General features: G+C 44.0%; 1 protein-coding gene across 1 annotated transcript in view; it reads left to right on the forward strand.

Moving 5' to 3' along the window:
- The window catches only part of ARHGEF26 (Rho guanine nucleotide exchange factor 26), a 142,414-nt gene that overhangs the window by 66,751 nt on the left and 53,508 nt on the right, over positions 1 to 22,155 (forward strand). Inside the window, exons 6-7 of the mRNA XM_064275631.1 lie at positions 19,877 to 20,029; positions 20,412 to 20,541. Of these exons, the coding sequence (XP_064131701.1) occupies positions 19,877 to 20,029; positions 20,412 to 20,541 (283 nt within the window). The remainder of the gene's footprint in view (positions 1 to 19,876; positions 20,030 to 20,411; positions 20,542 to 22,155) is intronic.

Raw genomic sequence — 22,155 nt, forward strand, 5'->3', positions numbered from 1 at the left:
GCACAGGGGATAAGAGCTCAGGCTGCTAACCAAAAGGTCAGCAGTTTGAATCTACCAGCCGCTCCTTGGAAATCCTATGGGGCAGTTCTACTCTGTCCTGTAGGATCTGAAACAAATCGACTCCACGGCAATGGATTTGGTTTGGTGACTGTTTATGGTTTGTAAGTTTTTGACTGGCAATAGGATCTATAGATTTAAGAAATACTCATGCTGTAGAAATTTCCATAAAGGAATAGGATAAAATATTTTGTAATGTACCAATTTAAAAAAATAATTAAAGGATGGCAGCATCTTGATTGTGTTCAAATGCCTTTGGGATATGAAAGAAATTTTTCTAAACATTTTCCCCCTTGTGGACTAAATTTCCATTGTTGGACTTCTCAGAAAGCTTTATAGGGGTGGGGGTGTGAAAACAACCCTTTCTTAGCTTTATATAAATGAAACCATTATTCACTCTTCATGGGGTATCTCGTAAGGCGATTAAGCAAAAGGCTAATAGTTGCTAGCTGGATTGAAGGGCCATGCAGCGAGACAGGACTGACTTTGGGGTGGGTATACTATCTCCAATTTCCTGGTGTGACTAGGGGCCTTTTGGCTGAGTTCCCACCCACTGGCCCTGCAGAGATGTTTAACATTCCCACGTCTCTCAGCCCGTCACAGCTGTAGAAGGGTTTCAGGTTATGTTCTGTGGGGCCCAGAATTCCCTCCAGGCACTTCAGGGTCTGCCAAGTGGGGTGAGAGGGAAGCCAAGCAGCTGAACTCCGGGCCTCCTGCCCCCGCTTCAGCCAGAGCAGACAGCTCTGCCTCACTGTTTAAGTCTTGGGGCTTTTCCGTAAGAGTCCCTGGAAAAGAGGTGAAGCAGACACAGAATCCACTGTCATGGGAAATAGGAAAAGGGAGCACTCTGTACCCGAACAGAATTGGCTGATAGCAGCTCTTGTCCAGCCTGTCCATTTCTCCTGCTGCTGCCCTGATTTGGGTCCCTCTGCTCTGTTTTTTCTAACAGTTTTGTTGAGATATCATTAGTATGCCCTACAAATAACCGATTTACACTGTACAGTTCCGGGTTTTGGTGTACTTGCAGAGCTGTGCAGTTACCACCACAATCAACTTTAAACCGACGGGTTTCCAAGGCCATAAATCTCTACTGAAGCCAACTGCCACATCCTTCTTCCTCGGAACCACTGGTGGCTTGGAACCGCCGACCTTTGGGTTAGTGGTTGGTCACTTTAACCGCTACACCACCAGGACTCCTTACTATCAATTTGAGAACAATTTTTCACCCCCAAAAGAAACCCTGTACCCGTTAGTAGTTTGTCTGCATTTCCCCACAACCTCGAAAGCTCTAGGCAACCACGAGCCTACTTTCTGTCTCTATGGATTTGCCTGCTCTGGACATTTCATATGAATTGAAATCATACAATCTATCACCCTTTATGAACTTAGCATAATGTTTTCATGGTTTATCCATGTTGTAGCAGTCTCAGTACTTTATTATTTTTATTGCTGAATAATACATTCCATGGTATGGACATGCCGCTTTTCGTTTATTCATTCTTTAGTTGATGGGCATGTGGGCTGTTGCTGCTTTTTTGGGGTATTATAAATATAATGTTGCTATTGACATTTGTGTACCAGTTTTTGTGTGGAGGTGTGTTTTCATTTCCCTTGGGTATGTACCTAGGCGAGGCATTGCTGGGTCATCTGGCAGTTCTATGTTTAACTTGTGAAGCGGTACTGAGCCTTTTTATCTCTTAAGTGGATTATGTGTGTAGACTTGGGTCTGGCTTCCTTGGCTTCATTTCTGCACCTCAGTTGAGCCTTCGCCAGCCCTGCATCCTGTCCTTCACCCTCCTGCCTCCAGGGTTCCCTGCCTGCTGCACCAGTGGGTGCAGAAACCTCAGGGGTTCTCGGTTACTTAAGGAAAGAATTTAAACTGCTTAGCATGGCACTTGACTTCTTCACAGTCAGGGCCCACTCTGTGCTTCAGATTTCATCTTCCTGTAATTTCCCATTTTTTGCCTGTCCCCTTCTGTGTTCGGTGCCAGTGGTTCTTCTTTGTGTCACAGACCCCTTTGAAGATCTGCCAAAAGCCATACATTTCTTGCTTCATCAGGAAGACGCACGTGTCATTATGCTGACACAACAACCCCAGCCTGCAAATAAGGCCACCGGTGACCCTGGACACCTCCACCGCCTTCCCTGAGCACAAGGTGCTTGTTGCCATCTTTGCTCACGCCGCCCCCTCTGCCCTCCTGTCCCCTCCCTCCTCTAGTCCATTATCTTCTGATCCTCTTCTGTAAAAGGAGCCCTGGTGGTGCAGCGGTTAAGTGGTTCACACCCACCAGCCCCTTCATGGGAGAAAGATGTGGCGTCTGCTTCCACAAAGATAACAGCCTTGAAAACCCTCTGGGGCAGTTCTACTCTGTCCTGTAGGGTCACTATGAGTCAAAATCGACTCGACGGCAATGGGTTTGGTTTGTTTTCCTTCATTTTAAAAAAACAGTTGCCGTCAAGTCAACTCTGCCTCATGGTGACCCCATGTCTGGAGCTCTGCCCTATAGGGTATTCAAGGACTGATGCTACAGAAGTGCCTCTGGGTGGACTGGAGCCTCCAGTCCTTCAGTTAGCACCCAAGTGTATTACTGCATCATCCAGAGGCTCCTGAACTCCTTCATAACCCACCTCAAATGTCCGTCAGGAAACCTGAGCGGTGGTCACCTAACGTCAATGCCCGTTGTGTTTTAGAATGTCTTTTAGAGGACCTGGGACGGAAAGCGTTCTCATTCCATTTTTTATCATCTGTGCTCAACAGTTGCTTATACAGTCCTTCAGCAGGACCCTAGGGAATAGACCAGGGAGGACCTGCCTTCCCGGGAACTAGATGCTAGGCACCGCGAAGGCAGGGATTTTGGTGGGACCTCTGGTGGCGCAGTGGTTAAAAGCTCGGCTGCAAACCAAAAGGTTGGCAGTTTGAATCCACCAGCAGTTCCTTGGAAACCCTATGGGGCAGTTCCACTCTGTCCTGTAGGGTCGCTAAGAGTCTGACTAAGAGTCAGAATTGACTCGATGGCAATGGTTTTTTTTTTTTTTTTTTTTGGTTTTATCCTGGGGTGTGTATTCTGTGCCCTATAATAGAGCCTGGTACGTAAAAACAAACAAACAAAAAACCTGCTGCCAATTCTGACCTAATAGGTGTTTAGTAAGTAAGCCACTAAGTGAATGACTAGGGGAGGGAGCTCGGCCTGGAACCTCCGGCTATCAGGGACTGACGAGGCTCTGACGTCGGGCCCTGAGTATTCAGAGGGCCTGTATGCAGATACCGAGTACTGGATATTGGGGAGGGAACGAGGGTGAGAACAGAAAGAGGTTCTAAAATGGATTAAGAGGGCGTGATAGTTTCATATCCTTACTGTAACAAATTAGCACAAACATAACAGCTTAAAACAACACAAATTTAACCTGACACAGCCCTAGGGGTCAGAAGTCTGCAATCGGTTTCGTTGGGCAGGGTGTTGCTGGAACTAGTTCCTTCTGGAGGCTCTGGGGAGAATCTGGAGGCTCTGGGGAGAACCTGTTTCCTCGACTTGTTGAGCTTCTAGAGGTTGCCTGCCTTCCTCGGCTCCTGGCCCCTTCGCCTCCTTCAGAGCCAGCACCGTGAGGCATAACCTCTCCTCTGTGACCTCAGCTTCCGCCCTCACGTCTTCTCTCTGACTCGGATCCTCCTGCCTGCGTCTCACAAGGGCTTTTGTGATTGTATTGGGCACACTCGGGTAATCCACTCTAACATCCCCATCTGAGTACCGTTAACGTAATCACGTCTGCGAAGTCCTTTCTACCAGGTGAGGTGACATTCACAGGTTCTGGGGCTAGGATACCGACATCTCTCAGGAGCCACTGTTCTGCTTACTGTACCCAAGCCAGTTGCTGTCATGTCATTCTGACATATGGCAACCCCACGTGTTTCGGAGTAGAACTGTGCTCCATGGGGTTTTCAGTGGCTGGTCACCGGGCCTCTCTTGCGAGGCACCTCTGAGTGGACTTGAACCACCAAACTTTCAGTTAGTAGCCAAGCACATTAACTGTTTGCATCACCCGGGGACTCTGTCCTAAGAACTTAACACATTTTAATTCATTTGTCATAAGATTCATATAAAGACATACAAGGCACAAACGGTTAGGTGTCTGGCTACTACCTGAAAGGTTAGCGGTTAGAGTCCGCCCAGAGGTGCCTCGGAAGAAAGGCTTGAGGGTCTGCTTCCGAAAGACCTTGGCATGTAAAGGAGGGGGCCCGGATGTGATCTCAGGTGGCCTGGCTCCAGAGCCTGAACTGGTAACCAACACCCTGCACACAGTTCCCCAAAGTCGTGATGGTGGCCCCCGAGTCGCTTTAGTGCAGTATGTGTGGTGTGGTCAGCTCTGAAATGGACTTTAACTGAAAGTGTATTCACATATAGGTTTTATTATGTAATGGAGTTTACCCATGAGCTAGATCACACAGCACTAATACAGAAGGAAGAGAAAATGTAACATTTGGGAAAGAAAGAAAGCAGGAAAACCTGGTCTTCGGTAATGGAGGAGGGAACGTGGATGCTTTCTCCCGTTTTCATCCTTTCACGCTCCCCCAGCGCTGGTTTATCCGATCTTTTCTCTTTTCTTTGATGTGTGTCCTCTTTTTCACTTCATTGCCAGTGACCTTCCTTGAGCTGATTGCTGCCCATAACTGGACCGGTCCTGTCCAGCCGGTTGTTTGTTTTAATAAATGAAGAAACAAATTTATCATCCCAAAGCCACTAAAAACCAGGACGAGCCTTCATTTACCCTATAGATTGTACTCTTCTGATGCTTTGTTAACCAGTGCTAACAACCATCTAAAGAGAAAAATAAGTTTAAAATCCTTGATAAACATTGAAGGAGGGTGTTGTATGTAAGGGGGCAAGCTGGAGCCAGTTGTTCCATAAACTGTCGGAGAGGAGCCGTGAAAGTCTGTTTCTCCCATGCAGGCAGGTGTCATTTTTCTTAGGATGTTATGGCTCAGGAAACTGACCTCTAGAGTTTTTCAAAATTCTGCGTTCTGGTTCTTTTTACTTTTGATGAAACTAGTGAGGGCAACAGAAAGCGCTTCTCCTGGTTAATTTAATAAAGAAAAATTGAGCTGTGAAGATTTGGGGCTCACCTTGAATGTGACTCCTCCCTGTTGACCGAATTCTGCTCTGAAACACCACGGGCTCTGCTTAAAAAAGAATTTGGAAGTAGTGCTCGGAGAAAAATCTTCTCCCCGGTACTGATTTCTATACCAGAATGGCCAGCGCAGGATAGGAAAGGGGGCTTCAGCATGAAAGGACTTCGTGTTGTTCTTGACTTTGTTCCAGTATTCTATAAATCCATTTTCCTCAGTGTTTCCTGGCAACGACCAAGAATCCACATTTTCCCAGTTTGTTTGTTTATAATGTATACCCCACTGCGTCCACAAAAGGGTCCAGGCAGTTTGCAATAAGAGGCGTGTACACAATGAGACTGTGTCAGTGGGGAAGACAAGGCAGGAACCCCGAGAGCAAGCATGCCCGTCAGTTCTGCCAGAGCAACTCCGAGTGGGGATTAAACACAGCAGCGCCTGCCCAGGCAGCCAAGGTGAAAAGGTCGCAGCGCTGGTTAGGTAACCCTACTCTAAGAGAGGAAGTCATAAACCTCTCCCAGGGTTTGAGTTTTCAAAGAATTTTTTCCGGGCACTGGATTAGTAAAACGATTCTTGGGGCTGTGAGTCCTGCACCCCGGATGCTGGTGAAGAGAGTAAACGCCCCACCCCTTCAGTGTTTGCCAAAATAAAAACCCCAACCCAACCCGTTGCCGTCGAGTCGATCCGGACACATAGCGACCCTATAGGACAGAGTAGAACTGCCCCATAGGGTTTCCAAGGAGCAGCTGGAGGATTTGAACTGCTGACCTTTTGGCTAGCAGCTGTAGGTCTTAACCACTGTGCCACCAGTATTTGCCAACCAGTTTCTAAAAACTAAGAGGGAGTCTCACGCAGTGTCCCTCGGTGCTGCCTCACCCCAGCCCAGCCCCAATGTAAGGACCTTGGTAACTGGGTTTTATTAATGTAGTTATACCACGTCTGATAGTTACTTGAATCTATCATCACTCACCATTCTCCTCCTTGGAAGATGGCACTTTAACAGTGGGGCAAGCAGGAGTAATAGGCATCTGTTACTGATACCTGCCATCCATCTATCAGAACCCTGGTGGCACAGTGGCTAAGAACTTGGCTGCTAACCAAAGGGTTGGCAGTTCGAATCCACCATTCCGCTCCCTGGAAATCCTGTGGGGCAGCTCTAGTCTGTCCTATAGGGTCACTATGAGTTGGAATTGACTTAATGGCAACAGGCTTATCCATTTATCAGCCTGTCATGTTGCTGTGATGCTGGAAGCTATGCTACCAGTATTTCAGGTACCACCCATGGTGGACAGACTTCAGCAGAGCTTCCAGACTAAGACAGATTAGAAAGAAAGGCCTGGTGATTTACTTATAAAAATAAGCCAATGAAAACCCTATATGGGTCGCAACAGAATATTGCCCAATATAGTATTGGAAAAACAAACCAAACCCACTGATGTTGAGTTGATTCTGATACATGGCCACCCCATAGGGTTTCCAAGGCTGTAAATCTTTATGGAAACAGACTGCTACTACGTCTTTCTTCCGTGGAGCCTCTGGCGGTGGAAGGCACTTAAAGTACACAGTGGCCGAAACAATGGACTTGAGCATACCAGTGACCTTGAAGATAGCACAAGACTGGAAAATGTTTCATTCCATTGTGTGTTGAGTCCCATGAATTGGAGCTGAGTCCGTGGCAATGAACCACAACATTGATTCATTCAACACATTTATGGAGTGCTCATTCTTTGCTGGGCCTTGAGGATCCAGTAATGAACCAGTCATAATTTGGGGACAGGGGCTTCCAAATTATGGAATTTAATTTAATTTTCTAAATTATTAATAGGTGGAAATTAGTAGTTGTGCTCAAATAAGGAAAATGATTAAAAGCTGTACAACTGCCCATAATAACCCTTAGCACCCCAGGCCCGTGTGTACCCAGGCTGTCATCTTCTTTAAGGTTATCTTGACTAGAGAGCTGGTTCGTGGTTTCCGTTGTTCATTAGCGTGCTATCCTAATTTCTAGGAGAAATTAAAATATGGTTGAGTGCATGCGAGTAGCACTGGAACAAAAGAACGAGTCTGCAGAAGGTTACTATGGGAACGAGCTCCTTTTTCTCCACTTTATTTTTGTGAAGCAGGCTCAGATGATAAATACTTGGAATTCTCATTTTTCAGCAGAAACTCAGCCTGGTAGTATTAAAATTTAGAGGGCTTTTTTGGTAAGTTTTCCTTTATTTACATGGTCGTGTTTATATTCCTTCTAGCAAGTATGTTATTGGTGAGAGGATAGATAGACAGCCGTCTTTCAGTCTGCCCTAACTTGTGGCAATCTTTTATATAACAGAAGGAAACACTGCCTGGTCTTGCGTCGTCCTCATGATTGCTGTCATGTTCAAGTTCATTGTTGCCGCTATTGTGCCAATCCATCTCACCAGCGGTCCCCTTGAGCTTCACCAAACAGGATGTCCTCCACCAGCATTTGATCTCTCTGAAGCAAGAGAGCTGGTCAGCGTTCTGTTGTGATCCATAGGGTTTTCACTGGCTAATTTTCAGAAGTGAATCACCAGGCCTTTCTTCCTAGTCTGTCTGCTGAAACCTGTCCACTATGGGTGACCCTGCTGGTATTTGAAATACCCGTGATGTAGCTTCCAGCATCACAGCAACATGCAAGCCACCAGAGTGAGAGGAAAGACTTCAACAGATTGTAGTCTTAACGGATGCGTGGGTGTCTTGAAGAGCATTTGGTTCTGCCTCTCCTTTCCCTGACCTCCAGCTCCGTCGTCCTTCCCTGGGATTTGCCAGGTGCCTTAGACTGAAGATGCCTGTGTAGTGCTGGATTAAACCTGTGTTGGGTTGTATTGGAGCCCTCTTGGCACAGTGGTTAAGTGCTAAGGCTGTTAACTAAAAGATCGGCAGTTCAAATCCACTAGCCACTCCTTGGAAACCCTGAGGGGAGTTCTACTCTGTCCGTAGGGTTGTTATGAGTCGGAATTGACTCAACGGCAATGGGTTTGGGTTTGATTTTGCGTTGTATTACAAATAAGAAAACTCTTAGATTCAAAATCCTGAGAACACCCTTACTTTATCACCTGTACTTCAGTCTCTTCTGCCTTATGCACAGGCTGACCTTAGAGATTTTGGTAAGATGATAAGAATCTTTTAACAGAAACCATCCTAGAGTTTTTAAGGATCAAACATTAGCTATCAGAATGGGAGTGAGAGCTACCAGAACATTTTATTTACAGTGTTCTTGGTTTTTCTTTTTTCTCACATTCCCAACCATTTTTAATTCATCAATCCAAGATAAAATTTAAGAAGAAAAAAGTCAAAATTGAATGTGAGAAGATGTACAGTCTCCTGAGGAGAAAACTTCTGAGACCTTTACCAGGTCAGGATATAGGATATTCTGATCCAGAAGCAAGGGCCATAGTGTTCGTTTTTTTTTTTTTTTTTTTAACAGTTAACACATTTCCTGTCAGCTTAGTGAGTTGAAGGAATTGTAGACACACTTCATCTTGCTCATCGATTTTGGCTGATTAATAACGGCAACCTGGAGCGCAAACGCTACATCCAGGCAAGGACTCTGCATGTTAGTGGTGACCCTCATGCCCTGATTTGTCACCCCTGATCCAGTGCATTAAGAGCAATTGATTCTGACCTTTAGAGTCAGCATGGCCACCAAGAAAAACAAGCCCACATCTTACCCATGGCAGAATATAAATTCATTTTGGTCCGTTACAAAGGGTTCCATTGGTCCTGTTAGGAAGGCGTGTCCAACATTTAGCCACTGGTACTTATCTGGAATGTTTCTTTATTTGCTGAAGGTGATTTATTATATAACAGCACCTTAGCTATGTGAAGCCTGCCTGGTATGTTAAGTCTCCAGCATAAATGATTGTGACCCACTCTGGTGAGCTGCTGCAGCCGCGGAGATTGACAGTGCACTCCAGCGAGGAAGAAGGGCAGGGGTGACTTGAGTTCCCTTTAGGCAGTTGGATATTAATGAAGGAAAAATACCTTGGAAGCGTGCTGTTCTCAGAAGGACACAGGACAGCGTTGAGCATAACCAGAGCCCTGCTTTCTGTGCTTTAGTGCGAGCTGCTAGCTGCACAGGATCCTCATCAGATTGGGATGGGGCGGGGCTGGTTTTTTAGAAAGAGCATCTGGCATTGAAGGAGCTCAGGCTGGACTGGTCTCATGTTAACGAACCTACTGGCCAGGCTTGTAAAAGCTTGGGCTGGAAGGCCGTGTCTTCATTGATGGCCTTCACTGCACCTAACATAGCTCTGGGGACCCAATTTGTGGTCAGTAAATATGTGTTGACTTGCTTTACCAGTGAGTAAAGCAAAGTAGATACTGACCAATTTGTGGGTGTTGCATTCTTTGTAAAGTAACAATAGAACACCACTCCTTGAACAGGTTTCATCTTTGAAATTTTGCATTTAAAACAACAAATTTGATTTATTCACCCATTTTGTTATCAGATATTTGAATATCCCCTATTTCCAGCTACAGTGGCTGGGTCCTGGGCATAAAATGGGGACCAAAACAGAGCTTGCTAAGAGAGACAAAAATAAACAAAAATCATAAAATTGTTAATTACGATCAGAGTAGGCACACTGAAGGAAAAGTATGGGGTTTTATGAAAACATAATATGAGGGAGCTTAACCTGGCCCAGAAAGGTCAGGGGAAGCTTTCTGGAAGAGGTGAAATTTAATCTGGGACTTGAAGGATGAGTGGGGTTCACTAGGCAGAGGGGACCACAACAGGGAACATGGAGAGCTGAAATGAATGACTCCCACAGAATTTCAAGGGTACCTGTAAAACCAGTATTATCATGCTGTGTCACCCAGGACACATCACTGGCCATGACTTCTGGTTGTCTTTCCTTGAGGTTTCACCTGATGTGGAGGCTGATGCTTCTGCTGTCTTCTGGCCCTCCCATTGCATAAATTGACCCTCGAAGCCTTGACTATGTTGATTTGTGTACTTTACTTGCTTAGACAGTTCAAAAATTGGTCTTCTTGGAAAGCAATGTATTTCTTTTTGGCTCCAAATGTTGCTTTTCTTGCTGGATGTCTAGATGGAGGGATCGCCAGCGGTAATGGAAACTGCAGGATCAGCAGGTATGGTGGTGAGACTCTGAACTCAGAAAGGCTCTGGCTCTGGTTCCAGCTGTGCCCTGGTAGCATAGAGTTGAACTTAAACTCCCTTAAACCAACAAAAATCAAACTCATTGCCCTCAACTCGATTTCGACTCATAGTGACCCTATAGAACAGAGTAGAACTGCCTCATTAGGGTTTCCAAGGAGCAGCTGGTGGATTTGAACAGCCAACCTTTTGGTTAGCAGCCATAGCTCTTAACTACTGTGCCACCAGGGCTCCCTTACCCTTGGTTTTCGTATCTGTAAAATGGATACAACGGCCATCTCAGAAAGTAGTCTTGAAGATGATATTAAAGAGGCCATGTGCTTGGTTGTAATTATCAGCTCTTTGCTCACCACAGCCTGTGCACATGGGAGGAGATTGTTTTGGTTGACTGATTAGAACACATTTGTTGTCCGTATTAATTATGTTTTAATCTCCTTTATAGGTGGGTGAGCTTACTGAAGTCTGTCCAAGAGCCTTTGGGAATGCTCATATCTACCATGCCCATTTTATTACCAGTTGAATTTTAAGAGGTTAATAATGGCGTAGGGACAGTTACATGTCACATTGGTAGGTCTTTTCTACCTACCGCACGAGGAAAAAAAAAAAAGAAAGAAATTTTCAATCCCATATAAAAATAAGCTTTTTATAGGTGACATTAAAATAAATATCACCTTATTGGAGGGATAATTGTCCTGTTTTTAAAAAAAATGGCTAACTAAATTGACCTTCGGTATCATTCGCCCATTGTGAAGCTAACAAAAGTACATGCATTGAGTTTATCAGAAGTGGTTACTTCACTGTTGACTTTTTTTTCCCTGAAAAATGCAAGTGCCACATTTAAGATCACTTGATAAAGCAACCCCCAAAAGCCTAAAGAAAATACAGCCCATTCAATTCTGGGGAATATTAGAGACAAGCTCTGCAGCAGACATGAGGCTCTTTCTTCAAACTTGGACTTGTGTTGAATCTTTTTTTTTTTTTTTTTCTCAGGAGGGTGCTAAATCTTTTTTTTTTTAATTGTACTTCAGATGGTTTGCAGAACAAACTGGCTTCTCACTAAACAATTAATGCAAGTATTGTTTTGTGACATTGGTTACCAACCCCACGACATGTCAACATTTTCCCCTTCTCGACCTTGGGTTCCCTATTACCAGCTTTCCTGTGCCCTCCTGTCTTCTCTTCCTTGCCCCTGGGCTGGTGTGCCCCTTTATCTTGTTTTGTTTTATGGGCCTGGAGGGTGAGCCTCAGGAGTGATATCATTACAGAGCTAAAAGGGTGTCTAGGGGCCATACCCTCAGAGTTTCTCCAGTCTCTGTTAGGCCAGTAAATCTGGTCTTTTTTGGGGAGTTAGAATTTTGTTCTACGTTTTTCTCCACTCTCTCTGGGGCCTTCTGTTGTGATCCCTATAAGAGCAGTCAGTGGTGTTAGCCAGGCACCATCTAGTTGTGCTGGACTCAGTCTGGTGGAGGCTGTGGTAGTTGTCCATTAGTCCTTTGGACTGTGTTAAATCTTTTTGAAGTCCCATCTCCCGGGACCTTGGTGCTCTGACCCTTCTCTAGAAAGCTAAGGAGCATGCCAGAGAGGCTGCAGTCATTTGAAGCACTTGTAGGAGTGTGTTTGTAGTGATGGTGGTGAGCTAACAGTTAAACAGAATTAACTTGAGTTTCTGGTTGTTGTTGTCTTTAGCTGTCCATGGTGACCCATGTACAATGGAATAAAAGGTTGACCGGTTCTGTGCCGTTGCCATGATCAGTTGCAGATTGGATCATTGTGATCCATAAGGGTTTTCATTGGCTCGTTTTTCAGAAGTAGATCACCAGGGTTTTCCTCCTAGCCCTTCTTAGTCTAGAAGCTCCACTGAAAGCTGTTCAGCAACATAGCAACACACAAGCCTCCACTGACACAGACCAGTGGTGGGTGCACATGAGGTACATTGGCTGGGAATCGAACCCAGGTCTTCCCTATGAAAGGCAAGAATTCTACCACTGAGCCACCACCACCATCATGGGTTTCTGCTTAGGAGGGAGTATCTAGGAAGCCCTTTTTTGGTCCACAAGATGGATTCTCAAAATCTAGACTTTAGCCAAGAGATTAGAGCTTTGGTAGGGGAAGAAAACGAAAGGTTGTGTAGCGTGATTGCAAGTAGATGAACATAATGATCTTGGCAGTGCTACAGAGAAGAAATAATGATGGTATTGTTCCAGATAGAAAAGTCATAGAGCTGAAATACATATTTCCATTTAAAAGTTCCCCGTCCAAATAAGTCAGCTTACCTCACAAACTCATTCAGGTTTCATCCAGGGAGCTAAAATGCTCTTACTTCTGCTTCAGATATGACTTGAATCACCAGCGTTCTTGGTTACTGATACAATACCTCATTCTTCAGTAACTTTCTTGTTTTTTTGTAACTTAGCTCACTTCATAAAGTATGCAAATCTGCCAAAATAACCAATAGATCATTGAACATAGAAAGCTTTGAATTATGTTTTAATTACGCCAATGTCAAACTACAACATGGTTGGCTTGGTTTATTTTATATTAAAGTAAGCAGTATAATCAGGTATTTTGTTAGTACCTTGCTTTAATCTTGTACTTTAGCAAACCTTTTACAGCGATAAATGAGGTTTTCCTTTTCATAGAGAAAAGCCAAGTTACTGTTGTTTTTGGTTTTGTAGTTGCATTCTTTGAGGTTGTCAATGGCTAGCTAAAGACAAGAAACTTTAAGAGATATTTATTTCCTAGAGTTACATGATAGTGACCTTATGAATGGTTTTTATTTTTAAAATTTTCTTTGGACATTTCCTTAAAATGTGCATTAAAAAAAAAAAAACTTGGTTGAACCACAGCTACCACAGCCTTCGCCAGACTGAGTCCAGCACAACCAGGTGGCGCCCAGCTGCCACCACCAACTTCTCTGACAAGGATCACAATAGAGGGTCCTGGACAGAGTTGGGAAAAAATGTAGAACAAAATTCTAACTCACAAAAAAAGACCAGACTTACTGGTCTGACAGAGACTGGAGAAACCCCGAGAGTATAGGCCCTTGGACACCCTCTTAACTCAGTACTGAAGTCACTCCTGAGGTTCACCCTTTCAGCCAAAGATTAGACAGGCTTATGAAACAAAATGAGACTAAAGGGGCACACCAGTCCAGGGGCAAGGACTAGAAAGCAGGAGGTGACAGGAAAGCTGGTAATGGGGAACCCAAAGACGAGAAGGGGAGAGTGTTGACCTGTCATGAAGGTGGCAGCCAATGTCAGAAAACAATATGTGTACTAATTGTTTAATGAGAAACTAATTTGCTCTGTAAAACTTCATCTAAAGCACAATAATAATAAAAAAAAAATACTTGGAGTAAAAGTCCAAATAGTTTGCATTTATTTGAAAATCAGCTAAAATGTTGTTGTTAGATGCTGTTGAGTCCGCCCATGACTCATGATGACCCCAGGCACAATGAGTTTGGATGATTGTGATCCATAGGGTTTTCATTGGCTGAGTTTTTGCAAGTAGATCACCAGGCCTTTCTTCCTGGTCTATCTTAGTATGGAAGCTCCGCTGAAGTCTATTCAGCATCACAACATGCAAGCCTTCAGTGACAGAAGGGTAGTGGCTGCACTTGAGGTACACTGGCCAAGAATCAAACTCGGATGTCCTGTATGAAATGGGAGAACTCTACCACTGAACCACCAGGAAAACAAAAACAAATCTGTTGCCATCAAGTCAATTCCAACTCACAGTGACCGTACAGGACGGCGTAGAATTGCCCCTTAGGGTTTCCAAGAAGTGGCTGGTGGATTCGAACTGCTGACCTTTTGGTTACTAGCCGTAGCTCTTAATCACTGCGCTACCAGGGCTCCCCTAGAGTTCCAGTTCCTCTGAGTTCTCACAGTTTTGTATTTCAGCTCTCTATTAGACATCTCCAAGGCAAAGTTAAACCACTTCCTTCCTGCTGCTTCTTCCTCTTCCGGGATCCTTGTCTTCATTAGGCTTAATGACCCACCTTGTTGGCCAGATAGAAACCTTGGCTACAAACCCCAGCATCTCCCTTGGCATCCCATCTAATGAGTTCCTGGATTCTATTAGTTTTACTCCACACCTTTCCTCTAATCTGCGTCCACTTTTTCTGTTTTCCCGCTGCCTCATTTTCTCACTGCATGCCCAAATCAACCATCTAGCTGGTCTGCTGGCCGCCTGTCTCTCCCCACTTCTAAGCCTCCCTTCCTCTGGCTCAGTTTTCTCTACCTGATTTTGAGCAACTTGTTGGTTTAAACACTTCCAGTAATTCCTCATCATCCAAGATTCAGGCCAAGCTCCTCAACGTGCATTGAAACCTTTGCAGGCTGACTCTACTCTGCTTTTCAGTTCTTTCCCTGGTCCTGTTCTCCTGCAGTCTGTACCTCGGCCTCAGTCAGCTACCACAGTTTCCTCTCTGTGGTTCGTGCCTGTACCCACAACGCTTCCTGTGCCCAGCATTCTCTGCTCCTCATCACTCCCCAATGCCATCCTCAATGTGTTTTCTCAGCCATGTGTACCATGCAGTCAGGCACCCTGCCCTCTGGGGTTTTCCATCTGCCTCCGTGTGGAACTCATAATTAATTGGTTCCACACCAGGCATCCGCCATTCAGCTATGAATGTATGGAGGGAAAGGATCCTTCCATACTTTCATTAAATGGAATATCCATCCTCTCCTTGGCATATAACAGCTTCTTCTGTGTTGATTCTTAGTATTGTATTATCATTTCTTGACATATAGTATTATTGGGACAAATTTAGTGCAGTTAAAAAAAAAAAAAAAAGCAAGTGAGTGAAAAGCCAAGAAAAGCCTTGATTTATAAAACCAAACCAAGCCTGTTGCCGTCAATTCTGACTCAGAGCAACCCTAATAGGCAGAGGAGAACTGCCCCATGGGGTTTCCAAGGGGCGGCTGGTGGTTTCAAACCGCCAGCCTTTTGGTTAGCAGCCGAGCTCTTAGCTACTGAGTCACCAGGGCTCCAGCCTCCGTTTCGGGGCATGTTTAGCACTCGGAAGTAGACAAATGTGTCTGTCAGTCTAAGATGCGTGCGTGTGGCCTGTCTCTGTGCGCTCAGAGCGAGGCCGTATCTGACTGTGGACCAGAAGGACCTGGTTCACGTTCTGACTCTACAGCTTGCAGGGGTCTGGTTGCTGAAGCTCTGAGCCTCTGTTCCCATGTTTACAGTGGGGATAAGGCCGTATACTTCACAAGGGCCTTACGAGGATTAAACGAGATCGAAAATATAAAGTACCCAACAGGGCTGTATGGAGGATACCCACTAAATGATAGTTTCTGTTTCTTCAACAAATATTCCGAGAATTTCACTATTCTTTCTGTTGATGCACGAGGTACATGCGACTTTAAGAGGTGCAGAATATTTCCATTTTAAGGTGATAACCACCATCGCCCTCGCGCACGTTTCAACCTGCAGTTATGTGCTGGAATGTTATCTTTCTCATCCTTACCTTCCTATCGTATCACAAATTTTTTGAAGTCTGGGACCAGGTCCTTCGAGAAACATGGCTTTTGTTTGTGTGGGGGTTTAGAGTTGGTTGTTTTTGAGATTGCTGGAGTGTTCAGGAGAGGGTTTGATATTTTTATTTGAATGTTAATAGACTCAGTCTTAGCAGAGTAATCTGAAGGCTTTGACTACTGGAAGATACTCGTTTGATTCCTGGACTATTATTGCCTTCAGAGTTTTGCCTATTAAATCCTGATACCAGTGGCAGGAAGGCCAAGCAACCCAGCAAAGTCCTTGTGCTTCAGGGTTTTATTCTTGCTGTTTTGTAGTCTGTGGAGGGGAATCATATGGATTGTTTTTCCTAAGTCCTTTTTAAAAGAAATGAAAATGTAGGCACTTTCTCAGAGTCTAAGTAATGCCACACTTCCAGGAAGTTAAGACATATTTCTTTGTCTTTTAAGCTCCTATGGAAACTTTATAAAAATAGAATAGACTGAGGACAAGCTAATACAATTTGTACTAAAATGAATTCCATGTGCGTGTGAATATATGAAATAAAATTAAGGCCTCTTGTTGTTGTTTTCTAAGTACCAGGATATTGTTTGAAAATAACCAAGATGTAGGTAACTTTGGTGAAGGGTAAGACAGTACACAGTTCTGGGGAAGCCAGCAGAACTTGTCCAAGGCAAGGTCATGGAAGCTCCATAGACACATCCAAACTCCCTAAGAGGTCGAATTACTGGACTGAAGGCTGTGGGGACCATGGACTTGGGGAACATCTAGCTCAATTGGCATAACATAGTTTATAAAGAAAATGTTCTACATCCTACTTAGGTGAGTAGTGTCTAGGGTCTTAAAAGCTTGCAAGCTGCCATCTAAGATATTCCCCTGGTCTCACCCCTTTGGGAGCAAGGGAGAATGAAGAAAACCAAAGACACAAGGAAAAGATTAGGCCAAAGGACTAATGGATCACAAGCACGACAGCCTTCTCCAGACTGAGTCCAGCACAACTAGATGGTGCCCAGCTACCCTCACCAACTGCTCTGACAGGGATCACAGTAGAGGGTCCTGGACAGAGCTGGAGAAAAACATAGAACAAAATTCTAACTCACACACAAAAAAAGACTAGACTTGTGGTCTGACAGAGACTAGAGAAACCCTAAGAGTGTGGTCACTGAGCATCCTTTTAGCTCAGTAACAAAGGCACTTCTGAGGTTCACCCTTCAGCCAAAGATTAGACAGGCACATAAAACAAAATGAGACTAAGGGGGCACACCAGCCCAGGGGCAAGAACAAGAAGGCAGGAGAAGCCTGGAAGGCTGGTAACGGGGAACCCAAGGTTGAGAAGGGGAGAGTGTTGACATGTTGTGGAGGTGGCAACCAGTGTCACAAAACAATGTATACGAATTGTTTAATGAGAAACTAATTTGCTCTGTAAACCCTCATCTAAAATACAATAAAAGAAAAAGAAAAAAAATAACATATAAATGTGAGAAAATATCAGCTCGTATTTACTACTAATCATCTTGTATAAAATTTTGTTGTCTCATTCACGGTTTATTTGTTGTGTTGTTGAGAAATATATGCAGCAAAACATACAGTAATTCAACAGTTTCGACATGTACAATTCAGTGACAGTCCCCAAGTTGTGTAACCATTCTCACCCTCCTTCTCTGAGTTGTTCCTCCCCCTATTAACATAAACTTGCTGTCCCCTAGGGTTCTTATCTGATCTTTCCAATTGCTAGTTCTTAAAAGCTAAAAGAGCGTAATGCTCAAGGCAGACATTTTTACTAGTTAAGCAAGACTCTTGTTTGGTTTTAAGAAGACTTTAGAGGATACTTTTGGTTCAAGGTTTAAAGATTATCTCAGGGCAATAGTTTCAGGGGTTCATCCAACCTCCATGGCTCCAGAAGGTCTGGAGTCCCTTAGAATTTGAAATTCTGTTCTGCGTTTCTCTCTTTTGATCAGGATTCTTCTACAGAATCTTTGATCAAAATGTTCAGTAATGGTAGTGGGGCACCATCCAGTTCTTCTGGTCTCATGGCAGAGGAGGCAGTTGCTCGTGGAGGCAGTTAGCCGCACCTTCCATACCCCCATCCTGTTCTTGACTCTCCTTCTTCCTGTGTTGTTCCCGGTGAATAGAGACCAATCATTGTGCCTTGGATGGTCACTTGCAAGCTTTTAAGACCCCAGGCACTATGCAACGAACTAGGAGATAGAACAGAGGCACTAAACATATTAGGCCAGTTAACTGGACTGTCCCATGAACAAAGGATCCTAAACTCCAAACCAAGGAAGCAAATCTCATGAGGTGTTTTTAAGCAGCCTCAACAACTCTTTTATGTGGTTGTTGTAAATATATCTATCATACAACTTTTGCCAACTCAACTTTTTACAGATGTACAACTTATTGACAGCAGTTACAATAGTTGGCTGTCCAACACTACCTTTAATCAATGTGATTTTTCCATCACCCTTAGCCCCCCTTACCCCCTTTCTCTCCTGCCCCTGGTAATCATTAATTAACTTTGGTCTCTATAAAATTGCCCTTTTTTTTTTTTTTTTGTAATATATGTATAAAAAACCAAAACCAAACCCATTGCCATCAAGTCAATTCTGACTCCTAGTGACCTTATCAGAGTAGAGCTGCCCCATAGGGTTTCCAAGGAGCACCTGGTAGATTCAAACTCCCAACCTTTTGGTTAGCCCTGTAACTCTTAACTAGTGCGTCACCAGGTCATACAATATTTGTCCTTTTGTGATTGGCTTATTTCACTCAGCATAATTGTACAATTTTGCTCCGTATTGTAGCATGTATCAAGACTTCATTTCTCCTACTGGCTGAGTAGTATTCCATTGCATTTATCTACCACATTTTGTTTGTTGATTCATCTGTCGATGGGGACTTAGGTTGTGTCCACCTTCGGGCTATTGTGTCACTGCTGGTTTTGAAGCTTAGACTTTGGAGCCCACCCCGGCAAACTGACAAGGAGCCCCAATGCGCTTCATGCTTTACCTAAAGAGCTTACTGAAATCTGTATTTTTTCCTGCCTCACTATTCCAGAAGTCAACATTCGCATTTACTGTCAATTTCACTTTTCGTCACACTTTCTGGAAAATGTTTTGGTCCCTGTGCCATAGATTTTTCTTGAAGGTTTTCCCATCACACCAACCCTGGACAGTAAGGACGGTCCAGGGTGGTACTTCTCAATTTTTAATGTGTGTTCGAATCATCTGGAGGTCTTGTTAGAGCACAGAGTCAGACTGGAGGAGGGGCTGGGGAGACTCTGCATTTCTCATCAGACGCTGCAGGTCTGTGGGCCACCTTCTGAGTGCTAAGGCTCTGGGTGGCAACCTATTTCACATATCCGAGTTTGATGTTCTGTTAAAACTGGGTGCAGTCTAGGGTGGCCGGATGAAATACTGGGCACCTGGGATGCCCCACGCAGTAATTAGGACATACTTCTACTAAAAAATTATTCCTTGTTTATCTGAAATTCAAATCTAACCAGACATCTCTTTCTCTCTTTCTCTCTCTCTCTCTCTCTCTCACACACACACACACACACACACACTGGCAGCCCTTGATTACAATCAAAATAAAGTATGACGACATCTAAATACAATACATATTATTAGATTTAAAATAATACGACTGTTTTTATTTTGAGAGAAAGGGCACATAGAATCAAATTTATTTTTACTTGTTTTTTAAACACTTGTTTAGGTGTTTTGTTCACGTGCTCTTATTCTCAATATGATAGAATCTATCATGGCTACTGCCCCATATCTAGGGAATTCTTGAAAAACAGTGAAATCTGTACAGTCTAAATGTACCTGAAGGTAGAGAAATTTCCTACAGGATCCATGTTTTAAGCCAAACAGTTGAAGCAAGAAGTGTTAATCTGATAGATTTAAACAACATTTTTATAGTTTTTTTCCCCTGGGATCTTTTTAACTTAGTGAATTGGTGTGCACTACTGATATTTTCAAACACTAAATAATAGAATTAGGTGAGGCTAATCTGTTGTCTGCTTAAGTCTGGGAAATAGGGAGTGTAAAACGCTTTTGTTTTCTTTGTCTTTTCAGATTCTTTACGGAGCTGGAAGCAAGACATCAGAATAATATCTTCATTGATGACATAAGTGACATCATAGAAAAGCACACGGCGTCCACGTTTGACCCGTACGTGAAATACTGCACCAACGAAGTCTACCAGCAGCGGACCCTCCAGAAGTTGCTGTAAGCCGTGCTGAACGTTACGGATTCAGTGGTCTAACCTAACGTTAATTAATTAAGTCGCGTTGGTCGAAATGCTGTGCTCGCCTTTATGGTACCACTGCCTCTTCATTTCTTTCCACTGTCATAAATGCCCAGCTCACACATTTCTGTCTTACAGTTTACGCTGTTATCTTCCACTTCCATCTCAGGTTCAGCCTCACATGTCAGGCAGACGAGACGTCTTTGTCGGCCTGTGTAATGAAGCGTTCGTGTTGTTTTCGTATACTTATAGGTCACTGGGAACGTGTACATGTATTAAAGTGTTTCGTAACACATTTCGCTTGCTCCTTAACTTTGAGGAGGGAATATCTTGACGTTTTGTTTATTTCTTCTTTCCCCTCAGAGCCACCAATCCATCCTTTAAGGAAGTATTATCACGGATCGAGACCCATGAAGAGTGTAGAAACTTACCCATGATCTCCTTCCTCATTCTGCCCATGCAGAGGGTGACCCGCCTGCCTCTGCTGATGGATGTAAGACACGGCCTGTGGCTTTCTCTTCTGTGCATACCTCTGCTGCTATAAATCCAAGTATTTGTAGTCTACTTAAATTGATGCATAAAATACCCCAGCTAACTGAGAAGGTGCTGTTTGTTTGGAAAGGTGCCCGAGTGTCTCATAGCAGTTTGCTATCAGCTTCTAACCTAAAGGTTGGTGGTTCAAACCCCCCCTGTGGCTCTGCGAAAGAAAGGCCTGGCAGACTGCTTCTGTAAAGATTACAGCCAAGAAAACCCTGTGGAGCAGTTCTACTCTGTAACACACGGGATCACCCTGAGTCCAGGGCGGACTCAACGACAGCCAACAAGAAGTGAGAAGGTGCTGTTACGTTGGAAAGTCTCATGTATGTCTGATATATTTGGCAGTATCTTTTTAGGCTTGTGTGGTAACTCTGAAGAATTTAAATTACATCGCCCACTTGCTCTGCTTTTTTTGAAATGCGGAGAATATTGGCTTTAGAAGTCACAAGGCCTAGATTCCATTTCTGGCTGAGCCACTAACTAGGCATCTGACCTTGGGCAAGTTACTTAATCTCTTTAGACCTCGGTCTTGTCAGGTTGTTCACTGAGATCCGTCCTACTTGTGATGTTCCACGATGCTGTGGGGCCCCCATTCCACACAGGGATGAAACTCTCTTCCAGCGTAACAAGTGGGGCCCCTATTCCACACAGGGATGAAACTCTCTTCTAGCGTAACAAGGCATCAGTTTGCCCCATTATGCATTTGTGCCAAGTCGCTGAGAAAAGTTCAGCATCCTTCTGCTTGTAGGGAATGTTCACGAAGAAAACAAGTAATAGACTTTGAGTAATGTCAGGGCATGGCTGGGAGACGTGAATGGAGACTGGTGTGAATTACAGCTGGGAGGGCGGCCAGGAGGCCTGCATGCAGCCGTGCCGTGTGGCCACGGCTAGTCAAGCAGGGGCAGCGTGACAGAACAGGGTGGCCTGACGCAGGCCTGATCCAGCTGTGGGCCACGCAGTGTCTTCTGGATCACGTCAGAATGTTTTATCATAATTTTACTTTAAATTGAATCGTAGCGTTACCATTACACCAGCTTTTACGTACTTGATTTTCACAAATCAAAACTCAAAATAAAAATATAGTAATAGAATGACAATTGAATATGGCTACAAAATAAATTCTGCTCCCTATATTCCATGTAAATTGCAAGATGTTTGAAAAGAACGCTGAACTTTTGAAACGAATGGGAGCATGTGATCGAGGTCCTTGAATTCTCTGCTGTGGAGCCCTGGGAGATTCTGGCTGTTGGTGGAGAATTTTTAGCACCTTGCTGCTGTCCAAGTTCACCTCAGTCTGCCGTCAGTCCACTCTTCCCATCCATCATCTGTAATTTAGGAATTTCCCTCTACCTGAATATTTTGAGAAACTTGCAGTTGCAAAAAATTTGTTCTCTGCCTTTTTTTTTTTTTTTTTGAGACCATTTCTAAGAATAGAATCTAGTCAGGTTATCAAAACCAAATTCTGGCTTAAAAAAAGGTTTACCTCCTGTGACTTTTAAGGCTTGCTAAGAATATGAAACTTTGATCCACACAGGTGAATATTATTTGAAACATTCCTATTTTCTATAAG

Source organism: Loxodonta africana, chromosome 23 (assembly GCF_030014295.1).
Source record: "Loxodonta africana isolate mLoxAfr1 chromosome 23, mLoxAfr1.hap2, whole genome shotgun sequence".
NCBI classification, from domain to species: Eukaryota; Metazoa; Chordata; class Mammalia; order Proboscidea; family Elephantidae; genus Loxodonta; species Loxodonta africana.